General features: G+C 44.9%; 4 protein-coding genes across 4 annotated transcripts; 2 read left to right on the top strand and 2 right to left on the bottom strand.

The window, feature by feature from the left end:
• Nucleotides 1–107: 107 nt before the first annotated feature.
• LOC137917032 (coiled-coil domain-containing protein 107-like) lies at nt 108–2,667 on the bottom strand. Its single transcript, XM_068759917.1, is given in 7 exon segments — nt 108–333; nt 335–578; nt 800–909; nt 1,271–1,361; nt 1,480–1,549; nt 1,627–1,841; nt 2,393–2,667. Coding segments are annotated over 7 exon segments (1,011 nt in total). The 5' UTR covers nt 2,535–2,667; the 3' UTR covers nt 108–194.
• Nucleotides 2,668–3,527: 860 nt separating this feature from the next.
• On the bottom strand, nt 3,528–7,819 carry LOC137917034 (sulfotransferase 4A1-like). The gene is made up of 7 exons (XM_068759918.1): nt 7,651–7,819; nt 6,466–6,596; nt 6,038–6,118; nt 5,013–5,139; nt 4,832–4,926; nt 4,060–4,198; nt 3,528–3,640 (listed from the first exon to the last, which is right to left on the bottom strand). The coding sequence occupies exons 1-7, from the start codon at nt 7,817–7,819 to the stop codon at nt 3,528–3,530; spliced, it is 855 nt and encodes a 284-aa protein (XP_068616019.1).
• Nucleotides 7,820–9,066: 1,247 nt separating this feature from the next.
• Nucleotides 9,067–14,633, top strand: LOC137917030 (patatin-like phospholipase domain-containing protein 2). The gene is made up of 9 exons (XM_068759915.1): nt 9,067–9,333; nt 10,006–10,238; nt 10,312–10,377; nt 11,335–11,544; nt 12,614–12,674; nt 12,737–12,913; nt 13,227–13,359; nt 13,499–13,606; nt 14,053–14,633. The coding sequence occupies exons 1-9, from the start codon at nt 9,147–9,149 to the stop codon at nt 14,273–14,275; spliced, it is 1,398 nt and encodes a 465-aa protein (XP_068616016.1). The 5' UTR covers nt 9,067–9,146; the 3' UTR covers nt 14,276–14,633.
• A 514-nt stretch (nt 14,634–15,147) lies between these two features.
• LOC137917031 (tubulin--tyrosine ligase-like protein 12) lies at nt 15,148–23,571 on the top strand (the record flags this gene model as incomplete). Its single annotated transcript, XM_068759916.1, has 13 exons — nt 15,148–15,303; nt 17,147–17,283; nt 17,537–17,735; nt 18,314–18,473; nt 18,861–18,994; nt 19,190–19,266; nt 19,427–19,543; nt 19,798–19,992; nt 20,913–21,024; nt 21,175–21,326; nt 22,428–22,509; nt 23,025–23,093; nt 23,423–23,571. Coding segments are annotated over exons 1-13 (1,724 nt in total), but the record flags the coding sequence as incomplete, so codon positions are not given.
• Nucleotides 23,572–23,882: the final 311 nt, after the last annotated feature.

Raw genomic sequence — 23,882 nt, forward strand, 5'->3', positions numbered from 1 at the left:
ACACACACACACACACACACACACACACATAGGTCAGAACACAACAAAACTCGAGCCTCTTGTTAGCGTCCTCTCTCCTGTGGTTATTTGTTTAATGAATAGTTAGACAGAGCTTTTGGAATGATAGCTTTTGGTATATAAATATTCAGGATAAACTGCAACATTTTTTACAGTGCACAAGTCCTGCGGCGGCTTCATTCAGGCCTGTTGCGTCGTCTGAGGCCCGACGGAGGCTGCTCGGCTCCAAGCTCCTCAACATTTGACTCAAATGACTTCTTCGTTGGATGAATGAGCTGAGAGTCCTCCAGTCCGTCATTGCTGCTGCGCTCCTCCCTCCCTACTGTCCTCCTCCTCCTCCTCCTGATGCGCTGCTTCCCCCTCCTCCTCCTCTGGTAGGAGCTCCTTCATCTCCTCACCTTCCGTTGCAGCTTCCATACATTCTTCATAAACCTTTCCAGGAGCTTGCGCGTCTCCTGCCGAGCTCCGCTCCTCTACCGGGGACTCGGCCGCCGCCGCGGAGGCGTCACCGACTCCCAGCGACTCTATGAGGTCGTCCAGGTTGCGTCCGCAGGATGCTTCTGAAAGTCACAAACCGCACAAAGTCACTGTAAAACAACAGTTAAAGAACATTCTGCTGTCAATCCGCTCAAAAGAGACAGGAAAAACTTCTGAGACGAGTTCTCAGGAAGTTGGACGAGTCAGACGTGACAAATTAGAGTCGACCCTCCTCCATAGATGAGATGCGTCTGTGTCTCAATGTGGCTGCTGGTATTTAGAGTTCTGCTGGGGACGCGCCCACCGTTGACGTTCAGCGGCGGACACTCCATTCCTCTCTTCTTCATCAGGTGGCGGATGGTGTGAAGCTGAGACATGATCTCGTTCTTCTGCTCCTGGGCCACCGACTTCACGCTGGAGGAGGAAGGAGAAGTGAAAAGCACACCGTGATGACGACGGAAGCTTCTCTTGAGCAAGTGGTGGGAATTCTGCTCTCTCACTGGAGGAAGCGGCGCTGCAGGAAGGTCGACAGACAAGCTAGCTAGCTTGATACGTCATTAGCATGCTAGTTACAACGATTTGATTGGAGGTTCTGCTTTTTTGCTGAAACACAGGTAATATAATCCTGTTTGCACAGAGTCCGAGGACGCGGCGTTCAGCACACACACACACCTGCAGACCGCGTGGCCTCCAGCACACACACACACACACCTGCAGACCGCGAGGCCTCCAGCACACACACACACCTGCAGACCGCGTGCAAACTGACACTCACCAGTTGGTGAGCGGGTCCAGTTGGGTGAGGATGGAATTGAGCATCCTCTCCGTCTGTGTGAGCCTTTGTTCCAGCTCGTTCAACTGGTTCTCTGAAAAACAAGCAAAAAGACACACACACACACACACACACACACACAAGGAATGAAATTACACACCATAAACAAATATATAAATATATATCTGAACAAAGGTGCTGTGCAAACACACCTGCCTCTGCTGACTTTTTGGCTCCTTTTGCGAACTTGTCCTTTTGTGCCTGGTCATCGGCCGACTTGATCTGTGAGAGAGAGAGAAATAAATCAATCAACGATAGCGTTCTGCGTACGCTGCGGCGTTGCAGATATCGCTACATACCTTTAAAAACTTGTAGGCTGCGAACACTCCAACGCCGATGGCGTAGAGCGGCATCAGCGTGAACACGTAGCCCTTGTTGCTGCTGGATTTGAACTTGTCGTTCTTCAGCTCTTGCTCCATCAGCTTCTTCATCTGCTGCACGCTCTCTGGGTTCTGAGGAGAACCCAGAGAACCGATGGGCTGACTTCTTACTGCGCCGGGCCCTGGACCTGCTGCTGCAACATGGGACGTCACAGAGACAAAAACAAATGGACGGATAACGACGTTTCTAAGAAAAATGAAGGCAGCGTTGAATAAATCAAGATGACACATTTAAACAAGCTTGTTATCAGGAAATGATGTTTCCTGTGAAAGTCTAACCGAACTGACCCCCTAAACGACTTTGATCTATAAAGGGCTGCAAATGTGCCACTGCAGCTAGCCTGTCAGCTAGCTACAGTGCTCAGGCTAGCTGCAGTGCTCAGGCTAGCTGACAGGCTAGCTACAGTGGAACAGGCTAGCTGACAGGCTAGCTAGCTACAGTGGCACAGGCTAGCTGACAGGCTAGCTACAGTGGAGCAGGCTAGCTGACAGGCTAGCTACAGTGGCACAGGCTAGCTGACAGGCTAGCTACAGTGGCACAGGCTAGCTGACAGGCTAGCTACAGTGGAGCAGGCTAGCTGACAGGCTAGCTACAGTGGAGCAGGCTAGCTGACAGGCTAGCTGACAGGCTAGCTAACCTGTAAGAACAGTGTTGCTGCGTGTTGACATGCGTGAACCTCCCTACCTTTCCTGCCGTAGCGAGAGTCGAACCGAGTCTCCTTCGCTCCGGTTCCGCCACCGACGCCAAACAGCCTGGGCAGGACGACGAACATGAACAGCACAGCCGTGAAAGCCAAGGCGACTTGATGCGATGCGGACAGAACCATCCTCTGGACGGAGAAGACGCAGACTGCTCGAGGCGCCCCGTCGAAATAAAGCGCAGCCGTCTCCAAACAGTAGCGGGGATAAGGTTACCTCTCAGGCGGGCGGGCAGCGAAACAGCAGCGTTACATTTGAGGCTGACCCAGCTGGTGCCGCCCCCGAAACACGGCGCTCCGCCGCGGTGTAACAAAAACAAGCACAGGACTTCCGGGAGAGGCGTTTTCAGAATAAACGCATGAACTATATTTTCTATTTATTATTATTATTATTATTATTATTATTACAGTGGTCCTCACTACGAAACAAGGAATTGTTGATATGACATGGCTGCGGAGTTGTTAGTATAAATACTAATAATAATAATACATCTATACATTTTAATCCGTTTATCCGGGGTCGGGTCGTGGGGGCAGCAGATGAACCGTACAGAATAATTTATTAACATGTCAATGGCAGCAGTTAACTCGTTATGCATCAGCACAAATCACAAAAACACATTTAAGTACAAAAATATTCTTATGGTTTTGCCTTTTACTCTGTAGTTGATGAGTCACAAATAGAATCCCTGGGATCACAGCCCCCTCCCCCATGAGGCAGCGGAACTGTGTGCCTCAACCATTTCCTCTTTATTCATAATGATAATAAGAAAAGTGAAGTTTGCTTGGAGCGCTCGGTCACAAACATGTACATGACTTGAATCCATGTGACAAATATATATATATGATGACAAATACAACTTTAAAGTGTCGGTATCAGCCCCTACAAATGTTTATCAGGTGATTTCTGATTGCTATATACATGGACATACACAGCAGTGAAGGTTGGGGTACATTTTGGGATTCGTTGTAATCGGGCCACAAGAGTTTCCACAAATTCATGGTAAAGACTGAATGGAGTTATAGGAGCATGTTTCTTGGCAGAGCACGCGTACACCTTTTTAGTTGTACTGAAGAATATCTGTGGAGTGCACGGAGGCGACACGTGGGGAGGGAGCGCCTTCAGAGGCAGAAGTCAAAGGTCAGGTCAGAGTTGCTTGTCTTCTGTCTGTATATTGTGTCAAACTTGTCGTTCATAGACACTGTGAAGACATCCTTCCACAGACCCACACGGCCTGTTGGCAGGGGGGGGGGAAATAAAGGAGGGAAGAATGTAAATATTAATAAAAATAAGACAACTCTCCCAGAAAACTCTCTTTACATACATTTCTCATCAGAATACACGCCTTCCTGGAGTCCACCATGTTCTACCATCATGCTTCTACAGACATGCTAATTACTGTATATTATTTAATTTCCACAGGGGTGGTTGTGGGGGGGGGGTAATAAGCGGTGGTTAGGTAATTATAATATTATTACTGGATAGGGCAGCACGGTGGCACAGCGGTAGCGCTGTTGTCTCACAGCAGCCACCACCCCCCCCCCCCCCCCCTATCTAGATGAGAGTGTGCCAGGTAGCATCCTGGGATATACAATGTCTGGTCCAGCTGCTTTGCTGGGCTTCCTGTTTTGAGGTGCGTTGCCTCTCACTCACCTCTGCAGACGGACAGTGCCTCTGAGTTGCTGCACTGCTCGATGAGTTGGTTGCAGCTCTCCACCATGCCCTCCAGCTGAACCTTGTCACAGGAAACACCCAGGAAGCGGGCTAACTGAGCCACACATGTCCGCAGGTCCTAGGCGAAGCATCGGAGAGGAGAGAAGCGCGGTACTTAGATAGAATGTTAGAGCAGTACAAGTACACTCAAACCATATCTGCCCTCAGATGGAACACATTGTTCCCTGTGCTGCATGTGTTCTATATGCTCGATGTAGAATGCTGTTCTATATGTACTCTAAATATGTATAGTGAAGACAGGACTACAATACTTCCTTTCAGAACATGCAGTTTACCTCTGTACACTACTGCTACTTGCTACATGGTAAAACGCAGACAAGCCTATACCTCTGTACAGCTTTGAGTTAAATACACAAGTAAGTAATTGGTGTGTGGATAAACTGTACTGTGAATCTATTTGTATGTTCAAGGCATTTTCAGTTAACTATTACTGATCGAGTAAAATGCAGAACCTCTGGGTGGCTCTGAGAATACACGACTGAAGCTCAATGCTGATGGAAAATTCAACAGTAGGTTTGTAGTACATCTGTATTCCTGTCTCTATTTCCTGTTCAAACAGGTCTGCCCCCCCCCCCCCCCCCCCCCTGTGAGAGGTCCCCACAGAGGAACAAATATTGGGTGGACTTCGCGATGCAAACTGCCAAAATAAGAGCCAACAGACAAAATAATATGAGAAAGTTAGAAGTGTTACCTTGTACATATCCTCGTACTTCAAGAAGAGCACGTTAGAGTCCATACGATGTTCCCAACATTCTTGAACATGATCAAACCAGGATCCATATCCCACTATGACAAACAAGAGACAGCTGGATGATGGGAAAACAGATGGAAAGGAACTGTGTTCCAGTCCCTTCAGTAAACTGCACACTTACATTTGTCATTCATGAAGCGCCGGCAGAACTCCTGGAAGGTTCCTCGGTAACTCATGGTCCTGAGAGAACGGTGGAACTGGTAGTAAGACACCACCAGGTCTTTAGGGTTACGAGCCATGTAGACCACCTGGAAGGAAACCGTGCAGCAAGTTATGGTAAGCTGCAGTCAGATAGCGCCTATCTTTATTATTGTATATGCACCAAAAGAACCAGAACTAATTTGGTTAGTTTTGTTTGTACTTCAGCGTACACAGTAAAAGTGTACGCTGTACAGAACGAATTATTCTGATGGAATAATTCGTTCTGTAATACTATTCGAAAACAGATTTGTTCAAAAACCGAAGCTGTAGTTCTGATAATAAATCATGTAAACTAGATGACTCCGTTCCTACGCGCCAGATAAATGTCCATTTACATGCCTACAGTTAAATGAATGTGTAACTGTGTGTATCTAAACAACAGCTGACACATAAAATACTACGAATACTGGCCATTCCCCAAAAACTCCTGGTCAAAAACACCTCATAGTGTGTTCAGTGTGATGCTGTTTCCGATGGTGGTGCAGTAGGTGGCCCCCGTTGCCTCACAGCAAGAAGGTCTCGGGTTCGATTCCACCCGGGGCCTTTCTGTGCAGAGTATCTTCTATCCCGTGTCTGCGTGGGTTTTCTCCGGCTTCCTCCCACCACCAAAAACAAGCCACTTTGGTGAATTGGTGACTGTAACTTGTCTTCTGTGTAGCCCTGCGATGAACTGGGGTCTCATCCAGGGTGTGCCCGGCCTTTAGCCTGTAGCCAGCTGGACCCGTCGCCAGCGCATACTCACACTTATGTAAAATTTGGTTTGATCAATTCACCTAAATTTTCACGTTTTTGGAAGTTGGAGGATAACGGAGAACCCGGAGAAAGCACGCAGACAAGAGCGGTACCTTCTAGATGTGCGGCGACAGCGCTACCCACTGTGCCACTATCCTAAATTATGTTAATGGTCAAAAGAGTGATAATCACAAACCATCTCAGTGGACTGACCTTTGCCTCTCCGTTGTGCAAGGCTGCTGGGAGAAATCGATAGGGGAGGTGGCTTTTGATGAGACGAGGGGATGTTAGTTCCTGTAGAAAAACAAAATTATATATATATATATATATATATATCCCATTCTTTCTCTGCTACACCTGTAAAGTGCCTTAAGATAACTGTCTGTTATGATCTGGCGCTAAATAAATAAAATTGAATTGAATAAAATTGAAACTTGCTGCTTTATTTCTTTGTGAATGATTTTTTTATCAGCCAGATTGGGACAGTTGGTGCATTAAATCTGCTTCTACAGTATAAAAGTCTCTGTGAATGTGTGGATATTAGTTTGTGCTGTAAAGACCATTGATTGGTCAGACTAGAAAAGTGTCTATATGTACATTACATTTAACTCCCTCTCCTAATGTGATTTTAGCTAAGTCACCTGTATTATGTCCAATCCAGGTTGGGGATACTCTAAGACGGGCAGCTGTTCATCTATGTTCATCAGGCCGATCTCATCTGGGTCTGCTCCCTGACTCACCAGATACACAATCTCCTGAAGTAAACTGGTTCCTGCAAGGAGAGGGGCGGAGCACCATCAAACAGTTGCTTTTTTTTTGTGTGCATTATAGCAAATCAAGGCCTCAAAACACATTGCAAACAAAAAGAGCCACGGAGACTCACTGATGGCCCAACAATGGTTCTTGAAAAATCAATAAAAACATGTTTATTTCTTCACATATAACACCTTAAAAAACTACAAACCCTTTGAATCAACTGGAAATATCTCCCCTATACTTGTAGTGTCTGTATAAAACTCACACGGACCCATTTGCTGTTAATTTATGTAACTATATAGTAGCCCCTAATGTCGCTGTAAAGACTTTCTATTCTATGACAACGGTACCATTTTTGTGAAATTATATGTTTTAGGAAACAGTGAAAATATGTGTTTTGACATAGCTTTCTTATTGCAGCAAACACATCTCCTTTTTCAATTTAAAACAGGCACGAAAAAAATGCTTTTAACTCACATCCGAAGTTTAGATGTTCATAAGTCAGTTCCTGATTTTCTTTCATGATCTGCCATTTGTACCTGTGAAGCTATAGACGACGGCGATAGACAAACTCCTGCGGGCACCAGACAGGGAGAGCTCCAGCTGCCCACTAGATGTGACGTCACACGACGCACCCACCCAGGGGACGCTACAGAGGAACCGTGCGCGGAAGCCGTCCAGCAGCCGCGCTGCGCAACGGCGCTCCAAAGATGCGCGTTGTGACTCCGGTGAATAATAATAATAGCGCGTTGTGACGTGCTGATGCGCTGCAGATGTGCAATATTTAAAGGAATAACATTTGCTGCACCTCGCTGCAGGAAGCTTTGAAGTCGGCCCACTTCAAATAAATTCTATGAAAGCTACACATATTAAAGGCGTGGATGTCCCATAATGCTGCTTCAATATGGGCGGCTGATTCGCGTCTTCAATCAGCTGCATCCAAACATGAACCCTTTCACTGGTAAAGCTTTGAACATTTACTCCTCTTGCTTTGTTTCTAACGAACCTTTCACAACAAGGAAAGATTCGCGAGTTGTTTCACGCACGGTGACGCACGAGGCTCCGTTTACCTGACTTTGGGTAGGTGACGATCCAAATGTCGCTGCTTCTCAGGGAGAAGTCGGCGATCTCCTCCATCTTCCCCCTGCAGAAGGGCGGCAGCCGCACTCCATCAAACTCGAAGTATTTGCTCTCGAATTCGATCGGTGTGCTCGGCGTGTCGGCCTCGCTCTCCGCCATCCTCCAAACGAGTCCGCCCTCCGCCCCCCCCCCCCGCCCCCCAGGTGGGGTAATAGGATGAAGATGATGGTGATGATGACGCAAGGCAGGCAAGACGTATGTTGACCGCGTGGGAGAGAAGTGATGTAATGCGCGCGCACGAATCTCAACATCAGGACCACTTCGCGCGTCCGCCGTGACAGGGTGCGCGCCCACGCGTCACGCGAACTATACCAGTGCTCCAGTTAACGCATGAGCGCAATAATATCACGTTTTAATCATCTGTGGTGTAATTTATTTTTAATTTATTGTTATTTTGCATCAATTGAGTAGTTTAATTTTGGTTTTATTTTTATTTTTATTTGTATTGTTAAATGTCGATGATTTATGTACGAAGGACTTTCAACGGAAACAAGACCGCAAGGGCTTTTTTGAAATGTTCCTCTTAGACAGGATGTTTGACTTTATTCGTACTGTAATACATTCTACTGTGTGACTGTACTTGTACTCTAACATTCTATCTAATAAATATATTCATCATCATCATCATCTGGTCTGAATGTTTCATAAACGTCCTTCACTTCAAAGACCCCCCAAAGGTCACGTGTTACAAGCATGATACACGAATACATGGATCCATTTTTCTTTTCTTTTTTAGATTAATTGTTTTTATTTATTTATTTGCTAGGAACACCCCTAGAACCAACTCCAGAAAACACATAAAATATATTGTTACATTACAGCGTTTCTAATGTTTAATAGTGAGTTTCCACATAGGGCGCCAGGAAACGAATATGCGTATGGTGCTTTCTTTGTCGCAAACACATTTGCACAGGTCCTATTTGACCCAGAAATAAATGTTTTATTAACACTATTGTGCATAAGTGCTGCAGTTTGCTTTCATCGCTCCAACACTTAGTAATGGCGCCGCTGTCAGCACGTCCGGTAGGCGTGGTCATTCCATTGTTCAGTGGCCTCCAATGTTGCATTCGGTGCCCTTGTAAATAATTGTTTTTTATAAAACCTTGGACAGTAAACCCTCATTAAGTGCCATTATTAATGGGGTGTGTGGCGGGGGTAGGTCCTCAAATACAGATAGATATATAGATAGATTTTAGGGACCAATAAAATAAGAAAAGTTGCTAAAAGTTTAACGAAAAGTTGTTAAACCACAACTACGTGAAATGTCCGACTTTTCCCCATCTGTATAAAATACTTCCGACAGCACGTAAAGGCATCGTTAGCATAACAACTCCTTGTTCGTTCACAGCTGACGGACTGGGCTGGTAACGGAATGGTTCTGCCTCTTTAGCCGCCGCGCAGCGCCCCAGCCGGGGCATGTCCCGCGATGTTCGACCTGAACGGAGCCTGGAACCTTTCCTTCGCCGGATGCGGGTTCCTGGGAATTTACCACATCGGAGTAGCCAGCTGCCTCCTGGAGAAAGCGCCGTACCTCGTCCAAAGAGCTGCCCGACTGTGCGGAGCCTCCGCCGGCGCTCTGACCGCCTCGGTGCTCGCCAGCCAGGCGTCTCTAAGTAAGACCTTCGCCGTAGTAGCCTCGGGGCGAACAGTCGGGAACAGGCGATGATCCAGAAGAGACGCTGGATTCTGGATCCACTTTGACATTTTTGTTAACATTGCAGTTAATGGAGCTTCAAAATTTGCTCCTCAATATTTCTGTTGATTATTGACGGATGTTTATGGAATTTGACACATTCATGCAGGGGGTGGATCCGGATCGGATCCAAAATCTTTTTAAAATTTTAACATTAAAACCCATTTATAACTTTAAAAAAAAAAAAAAAAATGTAAAAAAAAAATGCACATCAACTCTGATTCACTTTTACTTTTTGTGGTTTGGTGTATGCAAAGATGCCAAGAACAATGTAGAACCTTTTGATGATGGGTCTTGGGTCGTGCTGTCGTCTATCCCAGCAGGCGAGAGGAAGGGCACACCCTGGACAAGCCGCCAGGGCCACACATAGATTTTAACCTGTGCAGCATAAGAGATTAAATATGTGCAGCGCTTATAGGAACGCGTTTGTACACGATGACTTTGATTGGCCGATGTTCAGCTCGTTCGTTTTAATGCTTTGAACTGGATGGACGCGGCTTCGGGGAATATTGATCTATCTTGATACTTGATCTTTTTTGCACTTGTTCAAATTTCCTGAGCCTAAGCTTCCCGTTTTTTGCATTATTTCTAGCTCAATGCTGTGAAGATGTGATACAGGTGGCCAAAGAGGCCCGTAAGAGGACCCTCGGCCCCCTCCACCCATCCTTCAACCTGGTTAAGGTGCTGAGGTCTGGCCTGAATCGTGACCTGCCCTCGGACGCGCACGTCCGGGCCTCAGGAAGGCTGCGCGTTTCACTGACGAGAGTGTCCGATGGAGAAAATGTGCTCGCGTCAGAGTTTAACTCCAAAGAGGAACTCATTCAGGTGGGGGGGGGGGGGGGCACAATGAGCAGGAGGTTTAAATTCTTCGGGTTGTAACCCTGCGCTTTGTCTCCAGGCGCTGATCTGTAGCTGTTTCGTCCCCGTCTACTGCGGCCTCATCCCTCCATCCTTCAGAGGAGTGGTAGGTGTTTGCGCTCGAGTTGCTAAATAGCAAAGAAGTTTAGCCTTGTTTTCTGCTTCTGGCATTTCGTTTCACAATTCGTTAATCTCCCTTGAGTGTTCACGTTGTTTTCTGCAGTTAGTACATTGAGATAATGGTTGTGTTAAACAGGACTGAGAAAACCCAGGTAAGGGTGTGTGACTGTTATTTTCCTTTCAATAACTATCATGATAACACAATTTGGATATTCTGAAAAGATCTCCAGTGAACTGCAAAGTCCTTCCTTCGGCCCACTCGTCTGACTTATCAGCTGCTGTTGGACTTTGAGAGTGATCTAATTTGCATTGACAGATCTTTAATCAGTCACGCTTGTGCACAGGCAGCACTAATCGTACCCGTTTCCTGTCCTCTGCTTGCAAGGTGGTTCCCAATCACAGCAGCTGTTATCAGTCAGACTGGATTCAGTGCAAAGGTCACGCCGGTGCAGCGACGACAAATAAAATAATCAGTTTAACGTAATGATACAAAGAATAATCGCGACGCTCCACGATGCGGCAACGCATTCAGATTACAGCTTCGACAGATTTACAACTGTTGGAAGTCGTTAATATTTAGCGTTTTATTTCAGAGATTGCCACGGGAAGTTGCTTTTCAGGAATCCCCGAGGTTTGGTTATCTCCACCGTGGCATATGTCCAAATAGCAATATGGAGAGCGTGTCATTTATTTGAATAGAAACAAACGTGGATTAACTAGAAAAACACTCGGGAGGACGCAAACCTTACACTAAAAATGATATCTATATTGTATTTATATTTTTAGAGTACCTTTTTTAGCAATTTAATTCAAATTGACAAGCAAATCATCAACGTCAAAAAACACAGCCTCCTTGGCGGGACGTTGCTTCTCTACTTGACTTTCATTTCTGACTGACAGCAGCTGTACACGCTTGTGTCTTTGACTGTTTCTGTGTCTTTAGCGCTATGTGGATGGCGGGATCAGCGACAACCTGCCGCAGTCGGAGCTGAAGAACACAATAACCATCTCTCCTTTCGCTGGCGAGAGTGATATCTGTCCTCGCGACAACTCCAACGGCTTCCACGAGCTGCGTTTCACCAACACCAGCATCCAGATGAACCTGGGCAATGTGTACCGCCTCAGCAAGGCCCTGTTTCCTCCAGAACCCAAGGTTAGCATCGGAGGGGTCCACCAAAAAACAGGGAACATACGAGCACCTAAATTACATTGAAATCAATTCTAATATTCTAATTGCTAAATATGATGTTTAAGGATAATTATTCTTTGAGTAGAGATGCGGTTTTAGGGTATAAACTTCTCCTACATTACATTAATGTGGTTTAGGTAACTATATAAAGATAAGTACTTAAGCTTGGAAGGATGGAAATGCCTCCTTCCCCTCTTCCCATTGTCCTGACGGTGAATGTTTAACTTTCTACATGACACTGTTGGGTTATATCTTTCTGCCGTGTTTATGTCACACAGCCTTACTCTTCATCACTTCGTCATCACTGTGTCTCGGTGTCTGACTGGGCCGAGTCTTCTCTTGCTCTTTATTCCACACAGCGTGAAGAACCGGTCCAATGAGACATTTGATAGAGAAGAATAGAATTGCATAGTAAAAAAAAAAAAAATGAAACGTAATAAAATAATAGATATATTTTACAAAAGCTACGACATTTTATGGAGGTGTGGGTCAAGGATCAAATAGTCGGGTGCTGGCAGAGGCATGGATGTCATTTTATTGATTATCGTTGTTTTTATTTCAATATCGTCTGGTATCTAAGGTCAAATTCAGATTGTTTCAACATTTTTGTTTTCATTTGGCCCAAGGAAATGATTGGGAAACTGCTATTTGTTCCCCTTATTGATGTGTTTACTGTGAAAACTGTCCGGCGTGGGGGGGGCAGATATTGATTGACGTGTCATCACCCTTCTAGCTAGAGCTCCTAAACATGAGCCGAGTGGGATTGAGACATCCAACGATCCAGTGAGGATGGCGTAGCGTAACGAGGCGTATTATCATTGCTAACTGGCTAACCAAGCCAGTGGTTACTGTCTGACGGCGTTTTCAACCAGTAACGACATCCATCAGAAAACTGCATGGTAGCTGGATTCCGTCAGCCAAATACGGAGTCGGATTTCAGAGGCTGGAGGAAGGCTGCTGTTGAGCCTGTAACAGCATCGATGAGTTGTGTCCCGGTTTTAATATGCTAAGAGCTATTATTTCCTCTCCGCAGGTCCTGGCTGAGATGTGTCAGAGTGGATATAAAGATGCTCTCCGCTTCCTTGAAGAGAACAGTGAGTACTTCACAGCCGCAGTGATTCTCAGATATTCTTATCTAACGCCTGGACTCTCCCAGAACTGCTGCTGCTGCTGGGGCATCCGACATCGGGTCCTGCCCTCCCAGAGGCCCCGCCCGAGTGCTGCCAGCGCACGGAGAGCACGAGAGACCGGTTGTTCCGGAGGCTCCGCCTACTGCGTCGGCAGCACTGGTGGCTGGACGAGCACATGGTCCTGCCTGTGCCCATCAAGAAAGGTGTGGCGTCGTTTTTAGCGACAAAGTTGTTCAAGGTCATTCAGATCTTTGTAAAGGTTGTCGGATTTAACGTGGCGAACCGAAGTCCTTGGCTTGGATACCGGAGGGTTGGATAGATGCCAGGTCACCTCCTGGGCATTTCCCAGGTCCCCTTGAGCCAGGCACTGGACCTTTATAGACGGCCCCCCAGGGCACTGCTACACGTGTAACGTGAATCTCCCCATGTGGGCTCCCTTGTCGTTCTTTAAACGAGTTGCTGGTGCTGTAGACGGCCTGTGTGGTTCACTGGCGCTGTTCTTTGTGTATTTGTCAGTGTTTTGTGAGGCCTGCCAAGACCAATCTGGGCTGTATACCAAGCTGTCCAGGATGCTGCCGGTCCGAGTGGCCTCCTACGTGCTCCTGCCGTACACACTCCCTGTGCATTCGGCCTACTCCGTTGCCCAGAGGTAAGAATGCTACCTCGACGTAGTTTCTCTCCTCTTCCTGGAAGACCCAGATCCATGCCTGAGTTCCCCGTTTCACTGTTAGACATCAATGTGTGTGTGTGTGTGTGTATATAACAGCGACATGTCTGCTCTGGCTCAGGTTTGTGGAATGGATTCCAGAAGTACCTGCTGATGTTAGCTGGCTGTTTGGAATTGCAGGCGAGATGTACCGACAGTCCTGGAAAGCAGCGCCATCCAACGCCATCAGGTGACGAATGACTTTCTCTACAGCGCATCAAATGATCACGTGGCTTCTATTCATGATCCATTCCCTCATGTTCAGTAGCTTTCAGAGGTTTGTTTGTTTATCCAGTGTAAAAGTATATAAAATTCTCTTTTAGACACAGTAGCCTACATAAATTATCTTTATGAATGATGCTCAGTCTCTTCATTTGGACGCTTGTTGTTGGTGATGATTGACATACTGTGTCTGTTATTTATTTAGTTATTTTTAGTCACACATTTTGTGGCGCATTGCTTCTGCCTATTCCTTTTTTGGTTGTAATATATATTTTGTTTGTTGTATTTTTTGTCTGTCCCTTTTATGATGGTCGAATGTGAACCCGGTTTCTCAGGTGCAACGCAATTCTTGACTCTCTATGATAATAAATCTTTTTTTTTTACCATCAAACCTTGTCTTTTTCCACTTTGCAGTGAACAGCGCCTGAGGAAGTGCTCCAGTGTGCCACCTCTTCCTTCCGAGTGTGACAAATCAAGGCAGGAAGACGGTCTGCCTGCTCTCTCTGCCCTGGAACTCCACAGCAACTACTGGGAGATCTCCAACTCGACCTCCTCTTCCTCCCAGCATCATCCTCCAAAAGAAGTTGGCTTCTTTATTGGTTTCCAAGATGAACCTCAAAGCAATGCACAGCTTTAAAATGAGAAGAACAAAGAGAAGCAAAGAAATCTTTATTCTGTCATTGAGCCTGCAAATACAAAGCAAAATGACATTTACTCCCTACACCTCTAAATTATATGCATATATATATATATATACGGTAAATGGACTGCACTTGAAGAGCGCTTTACGAAGCCTCGCATCCACACACTCACTCACACTCCAGTGGGCGACTGCTGCCATGCAAAGCGCTGCAAGACCCACTGGCCAGAAATGTTTCATATATATTACTTAAACTTTAATCCATGTGTATATATACGATTGACAAGATGGTATGAGTGTGTAACCGTTAATTGTGTTATTTGTCATTGTGCCAATTGTACAATAAAATGATGAGGTTCGAGTGGAGTTAGTCCTGAGCCTCTTTCATTCAGACGCGTGAAGGGGCCCAGCGACTGAGCAAAACTATAACATATTTTGTATGCATAAATGGTGTTTTAATGTCAAATGTAATATTTTTTCCTGACCTCATCCTGGATCAGATCCAGAAGACATTTTTCATGACAGTTCATATTGGATCCCTTTATGACTGTGATTTTTGGTGAGTGAATTGAATGCAGATTTTACAAGATATTTTTATTTTAAAAACTCTCCTTTATTAGTTAATGGAGAAATCCAGATTTCATTTGTCCAGATAGGTATTCGGATCACCCTCGAGATTTAATGGGATCCAAGTTAGACCAGGACCCATCTTCAGATTTAAAAAAAAGAAATCAACAAACGCAGTTGAAGCATGCAGGGTTGTAATTTCTCACAAAGTGACTTGGTCCATTTAAAACACTCCCACAATGCACTGCGCATTTTGCTGTCAAAGCATTTCCGGGTTGATCAAACCGGCGACACGTGAACGACATTGAGCTGCAGCAATGCCAACGGACCCGGTAATTACAAACGGAGACCAGGACGAGGAGTTCTTGGTTTTTGTGTCCCTGAATGGTGGCGCCCTGCAGGCGGCAGGAGTTCCCCAAATCTACTGGAGGAGCCTCCATGACAAGATCACCAACGAGGTCTGGACTGGTCTTACTGCAGGGCTGGGGTTGGGCTAACACATCTCACAACACTAACAATGTAAGCTAACAAATCTCACAACAATAACAATGTAAGCTAGCACATCTCACAACAATAACAAAGTAAGCTAGCACATCTCACAACAATAACAATGTAAGCTAACACATCTCACAACAATAACAAAGTAAGCTAACACATCTCACAACACTAACAATGTAAGCTAACACATCTCACAACACTAACAATGTAAGCTAACACATCTCACAACAATAACAAAGTAAGCTAACACATCTCACAACACTAACAATGTAAGCTAACACATCTCACAACACTAACAATGTAAGCTAACACATCTCACAACAATAACAAAGTAAGCTAACACATCTCACAACACTAACAATGTAAGCTAACACATCTCACAACACTAACAATGTAAGCTAACACATCTCACAACACTAACAAAGTAAGCTAACACATCTCACAACAATAACAATGTAAGCTAGCACATCTCACAACACTAACAATGTAAGCTAACACATCTCACAACAATAACAAAGTAAGCTAACACATCTCACAACACTAACAATGTAAGCTAACACATCTCACAACACTAACAAAGTAAGCTAACACATCTCACAACAATAACAATGTAAGCTAACACATCTCACAACAATAACAATGTAAGCTAACACCTCACAACAATAACAAAGTAAGCTAACACATCTCACAACACTAACAAAGTAAGCTAACACATCTCACAACAATAACAATGTAAGCTAGCACATCTCACAACAATAACAATGTAAGCTAACACCTCACAACAATAACAAAGTAAGCTAACACATCTCACAACAATAACAAAGTAAGCTAACATCTCACAACAATAACAATGTAAGCTAGCACATCTCACAACACTAACAATGTAAGCTAACACATCTCACAACAATAACAAAGTAAGCTAACACATCTCACAACACTAACAAAGTAAGCTAACACATCTCACAACAATAACAATGTAAGCTAACACATCTCACAACACTAACAATGTAAGCTAACACCTCACAACAATAACAAAGTAAGCTAACACATCTCACAACACTAACAAAGTAAGCTAACACATCTCACAACAATAACAATGTAAGCTAGCACATCTCACAACAATAACAATGTAAGCTAACACCTCACAACAATAACAAAGTAAGCTAACACATCTCACAACAATAACAAAGTAAGCTAACACATCTCACAACAATAACAATGTAAGCTAACACATCTCACAACACTAACAATGTAAGCTAGCACATCTCACAACACTAACAATGTAAGCTAACACATCTCACAACAATAACAAAGTAAGCTAACACATCTCACAACAATAACAATGTAAGCTAACACATCTCACAACACTAACAATGTAAGCTAGCACATCTCACAACACTAACAATGTAAGCTAACACATCTCACAACAATAACAAAGTAAGCTAACACATCTCACAACAATAACAATGTACGCTAACACCTCTCACAACATTAACAATGTATGCTAACACCTCTCACAACATTAACAATGTAAGCTAACACATCTCACAACACTAACAAAGTAAGCTAACACATCTCACAACAATAACAATGTACGCTAACACATCTCACAACAATAACAATGTACGCTAACACCTCTCACAACATTAACAATGTATGCTAACACCTCTCACAACATTAACAATGTAAGCTAACACATCTCACAACATTAACAATGTAAGCTAACAATCTAAGCTGACTAACCCTACAGCGCAGTCTGGTGTGTGAAAGGGAGGAAGACGTGACTTTTCTCCCTTCTGACAGATTTACGATGCCGGGGAAGTTTTCGGAATCATGCAGTTCGAGCAAAAAGACGGGGAGGACGACAATAACGAGAAAACGGAGAGCTGTAAAGTCGTGGTGACCCGGAGGAGTGGGCTGCAAGCTTCGGAGCCGACCAGGTGAGGGGGGGGGGGGGGGGGGGGCTAACCTGAATTTACGACTGTAAAAATGTACTCGAACAGCAACTATATTGCCTTTTAGAATCTGTGGCTCTGATGAACTGAATCACTGCCCCAGCGCTCAATGAACAAAGTGTCACAGGAAGTTGTGACACCCTGGATGTTGTTGTTGGGTGTTAATATTGATTAAAAAGAAAAACTTTGCTTTAGTGTGATTTTTAAAGGTTGAACATCTGTCCCGTGCTGCCTGCAGTGTTTTCCTGGTGGATCACGCCTGGACTTACCAAGTGGACGACGCCCGTGCTCAGCTGAGCCGGGTCCCCGGCTTACTGCCTAGAATGGCTGCCCTCATGGGCGTGGACGTCCATGGCGAGTCCCCAGACCCAGCCGCCGTGGAGCTGGTGATGGAGCGAATGTGGAAGTACAACCAGACGTACCACCGCTCCCAGGGGGTACGTCAGAAAGCACAATTCACCTTCCAGTTATTAATTAAATCCACATGTCCCAATGTGTCAGCATATGGGGAGCTACCTTATACAACAGAAATCTTCGTCAGTGTGACGTTACACTGTTAAAAACGTGCACGTGCGTGCGTCCCAGTATCTCGGAAGGCTCGTTGTAGTGCTCGTATGTCGAGGTGTTACTTTATTTGTTCTGTGTTCTGCATAGAGGAAAAAAACAACCGGTTAATGTTTTGCTTTCATTATTATAAACCAAATAAATGTTGCGTAAAACAGGACGTCATTAGTTTCCTTTAGTGTGACAATGTTACAATAGGCTTAAAAATGTCCGTTTGTCATGCTTGAGTGGCATTTTACCTTCAGTGACACAAACCCCCCCCCCCCCCCCCCCACCAAAGTTACATGATTTTAGAATATATTTGTTTTTAAATACAAATGGGGCGTGGTCAAATGTGATGTTAGATAGACTTTAGAATCTGAGTTCCAGGTTTTGGCTCTTGTATGTTGAGCCGGAGTTGAATGCTCTCAGCTAACCCTCTGACCCCCCCCCCCCTCGTTGCGTTGTACAGTCTCCGGAGGAGCAGGTTTCCGTCTGGTACATCATGGATGAGTTAGGTTCCCGGGTGCAGCACTCTGATCAGCCTCGCTGTGGTTTGGCTCCCTTCTACTACAATGAGGGCAAACTGGCGTATTCTGTGCTCTGGCCTCTGCAAGACCTGCAGGAAGGAGGTAACGGCAGACACACTGGTGGAGACGGTGGTTAGAATTATATCTCGTGTTTCTGTGTGGAGTAAAGATCGCTGACGGTGTTGATCCATTTCGGTTCTCCTGTGAAAACGTACAGACGGTTGTTCCGGCATCCCAGACATTTCCTTGTACCATAAAAGGTTTAAATTAGCTAAAGAACGTTCTAGTTGCATATGTAACTGCTCAGATTTATGGCCGGTGTGACGATGATCCTTTCATCTCTGTCCCATTGATGTGTCGTCAATTGGAGAAAATATCCAATTGAAACTAGAGGCTAATGGAAGCTGACTGTTAGCTCGCCTCTTGGGTTCTCTCATCGCTGACTCCTTCCACTCTCTTGACTTTACCACTACTTGACTATTTGTACAGATGAAGTAACCCGAGATTACGCGTATGGAGAGACGGACCCTTTGTTGAGGCGGTGCCGTCTATTGCCATGGATACCTGTTGATCTAGAAGACGTCAGCGGTATCACCGCCGAACCATCAGACTCTTACTACGAGGTGAGAACAATCAAATCAAACGCGGTTCTGAATATCGACTGAAGGGGTTCTCCTCCTCCTCCGGTACCCGGTACCCTCCCGCGCCTAAAACATCACTGTCCCTAAAATAATGCTGGTAGAAGACAAGGTTGTGCCTTCTTTAATATAAAATGAAAAACTAGCCGCTCCATGTCCTTTTTGTTTTCATTCTCCAAGGCCATTTCAAGGGCGAACAAGGAGCAACTCCCTTCACAGATCCAGCGTTACACTCTGCCCGAAGACAAAATCCTCAAGTGAGTGTCTCGTCAGTCGCTTAAATTTTGGGAGCTAAAAACAGACGGTCATTTGGCAAAATGTCAACAACAAAAAAAAAAGAAACTTTCTTGATGAGGTTTGTCATATAAAGTCAACTAATTCTTACTTAATCGTTTCTGTTCTCTCCTTTTCCGTCAGGGTTTACTCTGAATTATCACAAGTCACAAACAACCTGACCCATCCACGGTTCCAGCTGACTGAGGAAGAGGAGGAGGCTGACATTATGTGGCGTTACGCTCACATTAAAGACTACAGGTCGGCGCCAAGCATCCATTCAGTCATCTTCTGAACCGCCTTGTCCGTTATCCGGCTCGCGCCTGGACTTCTTGAAATCGAGCGCAAAATGAGCGAAGACCGCCGGTGCTCGGCGCACGTCGGCGCCGCCAGCGGCTGGCACTGAATGAGTTAATTCATCAGACACGAATCTGTTGTCTAAATCAGACTCGAGTGAGTCCATGTCTCCATGCCTGTCCTGTTAAGGACGCCGTGATCTGGTGTCTCTGAAACAGGAAGCTGAGCGAGGAACGTCCTCGCGTGATGCTGAACCAGTTCCCTTGCGAGTGCCTCGTCACCGTGAAGGACTGCCTGGCCTTCGTTTCCCGCAGAGTGAACGGCGGCTCGAGACCGGATTGGATACCGGAAACCTTCAGCCTCGCCATCGAGATGCCGCAGTTCATCAAACGTTATCGGCAGAGACAAAAAAGGTTTTAGGTTTACGGATTTTACTTGTCTTTGAAATGATGTGAAAAAGTGACTAAAAGTCTGGATGGGATGTCATGATGTGGAGATACTCCAAGGACAACGGTTGCTCCCAACGTTTGTCCATCCTTTTGGTAAAGTCCACCACCATCTGTCCTTCTAGGTTCCTGTCCTGAACACCAAACTCTCCCATCACTTCATCTCCTCTATTTCCTTCACCAACATGCCCATTGAGGTCTGCTCCAATCACGACTCTCTCACTGCTCTGGAAGCTCTGAACCTCTTCATCTCAGTCACTCCAGAACTTCTCCTTCTCCTCTAACTCACCTCCTACCTGTGGGGCATAAGAACGTCTCCTTCTTCTCTAACTCACCTCCTACCTGTGGAGCGTAAGAACTTCTCCTTCTCCTCTGACTCGCCTCCTACCTGTGGAGCATACGAACTTCTCCTCTGACTCACCTCCTACCTGTGGAGCGTACCCACTAACAATATTCAACATGACACCCTCAATCTCCAGCTTCAAACTCATCAGTCTATCCGACACTCGATTCTCCTCTAGAACACTCTGCACCAACTCTCCCTTCAAGATGACCCCTCCTCCATCCCTATTTCCATCTCCTCCATTATGAAACAACTTGAGTCCTGCTCCTCAGCTTCTAGCCTTGCTTCCTTTCCCCCTGGTCTCCTGGACACACAACACACAAACCTTTCTCCTCCTCATCGCGTCCACCAGCTCTCTAGCTTTTCCCCCTCATCGTCCCAACTGTTGGAGAAATGTTTAAAAGTAGGAAAAATGAATGAATTGCACATTCTTCAACTGAAACAAGTGGAAACGATTCAGTCAAAGACGTTAATCAGGCCCTGCGGAGGGTTGAGGAAGACTTGAGTCCCGGACTAAGCTCGTGCGATTCTGTGTGTGTTTCAGTGGCGAGGATAACCACTGGATCTGTAAGCCCTTCAACCTGGCCCGCGGGCTGGACACGCACATTACCGACAACCTGGACTACATAATCAGACAGAGAGAGAGCGTTCCAAAGGTAGGGCATCGCGCCGGATTGCAGAAGATGCAGAAATGGTAGCACTTTCTCACGTTGAGTCATATTCGGGGAACATTTATTCCTTATTTTCACTGCTGACTCTCCTGTACAAGCGTCACCGTTTTCTGCGTGTGTGTTATTTTTTTGCAGGTAGTGTGTAAGTACATTGATGATCCGGTGCTGTTCCACAGAGAGGAGGTGGGACTGGTGAAATTCGACATTCGCTACATGCTGATGCTGCGCTCCGTGGAGCCGCTTCGTCTCTACGCCTACAACGTCTTCTGGCTGAGATTCGCTAATCGGTGCGTTATACTGCGCGTTAATGGGGATCGTTAGTCAGACTAGTTCCAATACAAGTTCCAATGTATTTATTAAACTGAGCTGTATTTATTAGTCTCTGCTGGATTCTCACTTTATCTTCTGTATCTGCAAGGATAAATAAAGTACTGATCTACAGTATAAAATATATAGATAATTATACTTTGTACAGAGCGGATAGAGGTTCTAGAGGGGGTGGAGTGGCCACTTATGTCTCTTCAAATTTGCATTCTCACCTTGTTCTTCTCAAAAGAAAAAACAGTTGACTTTGAAAGTCTGTTTTGTTAAAGTAATCTTTCATGAAAATACAAATGTATTGATAGGAAATATTTATCAACCTCCAGATTTCCCTTCTGATTCTGTTAAGAATTCATCTTTGGGTGAAATAATCCTGTTGGGTGATTTCAACATTAACTGACTATCTTCATTCAATGAAAGTAATGTCTTCAAGAGTGCAAATTATTCTCGTCTCATGGATGAGCCAACAAGAATGAACTCTTTGACTAAATCTCTTCTCGATTGGATTTTAGTCGCACATCCTGATAGATTTGCTCTGTCCGACTGCTTCAGCGATTGTCGCGGGAAAATTACAATTCCTCGTCTGCCTCCTAAATTTATTATTGTTCGTCTTGTTGAAGGTCGACTGGAATATAATTAAATTAATACCTTATATTCAGGAGGCATGGAAAAATATTGTTATATTTTCAAAATGATTGCAACTGCTTTTAATTTTTTTGTTTTATGTATCTTATGTATATTTTGTATTATGTAGTATTATTCTGACGGAGAGCCACGTGTGCATGTTTGTTTCTGTGTGTATGTGTGTGCACGGAGAGAGTATTTTTATTTAGTTTGTTTTTTTGCATGTCTGCACTGCTGTATTTTTGTAGTTCTGATCGAGGACCCTCTTGAACACGAGATGGTTTCATCTCAAGGGGTTTTATCCTTTCAAATAAATTCAAATGTTCATGCTAATGCTGCAGGATCATTGTTGAACGGAATGAACAGTGCTGGTTTGATGGATCATTTAATCATAATGATTGATAACATGCTGCCTGCACCTGATCTTCAGTTCTTCTCTCTAGGCCTTTCTCCCTCGACAATTTTGATGATTACCAGAAGCACTTCACCGTCATGAACTATGCTGAAGGAGCGGCGCTTAAGCAGGTACTTCCCGTTACTCTTCTGCCTGTTGGCTCATAGTATCAGAATATATTTGTATATTTGTCCCCATGCTGTTGTTTGAAGAGTTTATCATGAAACTTAAGTGTCTCCCCACGTCTCTCTTAACTGTAATTATCAAATAGTAGCAAATATGATGCAATGTCAGGGTTCTCCAACCGGTAAGCTGATGAAGCTTTAGGCAAGTGTTTGATCTGTTAAGGACTGAATGAAGAAGAAGAAGAAGAAGAAGCAAAGATCAACTTTTGCATCTAGCAGATCTTGAGTTTTCTCCCTCCGACGTTCGGATTGCGAATTCCGACCAGCTGTCCTTCAAGGGGTCATGTTAAATAAAGGTTAAATGAAAATGGCTCAATACTCATGAGTTTGAAGAAGGAGCAGCTTTATTTGTTATTATACAGATTGTACAGGGTTAGGTAAACTAACGTTCCCAAGATGCGAGTTGTTTTTCCGTTGCAGTTGTTGAAGTTTGCAGATAAGAGTGTCCTTTCTGTTTTCAGGTGCACTACGATGACTTTATCCCCATGTTTGAGGAGCAGTACCCGCTGCATCCATGGAAGGAGGTAGAGGTAGGTGCACCTTCCCATGTATTTGGTGAAGTGAGAAATAAAACTTCATATTCCACCATAGGAATCATTTTAATTTCATGTTTGCAACACCTGCGATTTAGCATGTACAGTATTACAAACAGCTCTGATTGGCTCTTGGGATTTCCATTCATAAACTTCAGACTGCACTAGCATGACGGGGAACGTACTGAGACTTTTAGAAGAGTGCTACCCGGCCCGCCGTGCCATGCTGCCCTTGTGTGATGATCCATTGTCTCCCCTCGCCCATAACGGCCAGCAGAGGTTCCATTTTCTCTAAGCTCTTTCTTTCCTTTCGCTGCATCTCCCAGGCAGAGCTATTCAAAGCTTTCAGGGAACTGTTCGAGGGAGCGACGTCTCGACCAGCTCCTTGTGGTATTTGCCCCTACCCATCATCCCGAGCGATCTATGCCGTAGACCTAATGCTCAAATGGAGTGCTGGGCAAAATGGTAAGCAATTGTTTCATATTTATTTCACTATCATCTGCTCTGAGTCGTAGGGGACTGAAGCCTTACCCTAAAATGTATGTTCAACTTGTTAAAACGTCGGCGTTTTGGGTTGATGGGTGATTTCCATGGGTCAGTTTATTGAGGACTTCTAAACCAAAGGCATAGCTTTGGACTACATGTCTGTCCTTGTAGAGGTTGTGCACGGATGATTAATGATCAATATGACGTCGTTAGTTCTCTTAAAGGCCGTCGCGCATGAAGGGTCGATGCTAAACCCACAATTGTCTAAGTAAAATATCAATCCTGTTTGGGTAAAACAGG

This window comes from Brachionichthys hirsutus, unplaced genomic scaffold (assembly GCF_040956055.1).
Source record: "Brachionichthys hirsutus isolate HB-005 unplaced genomic scaffold, CSIRO-AGI_Bhir_v1 contig_1361, whole genome shotgun sequence".
NCBI classification, from domain to species: Eukaryota; Metazoa; Chordata; class Actinopteri; order Lophiiformes; family Brachionichthyidae; genus Brachionichthys; species Brachionichthys hirsutus.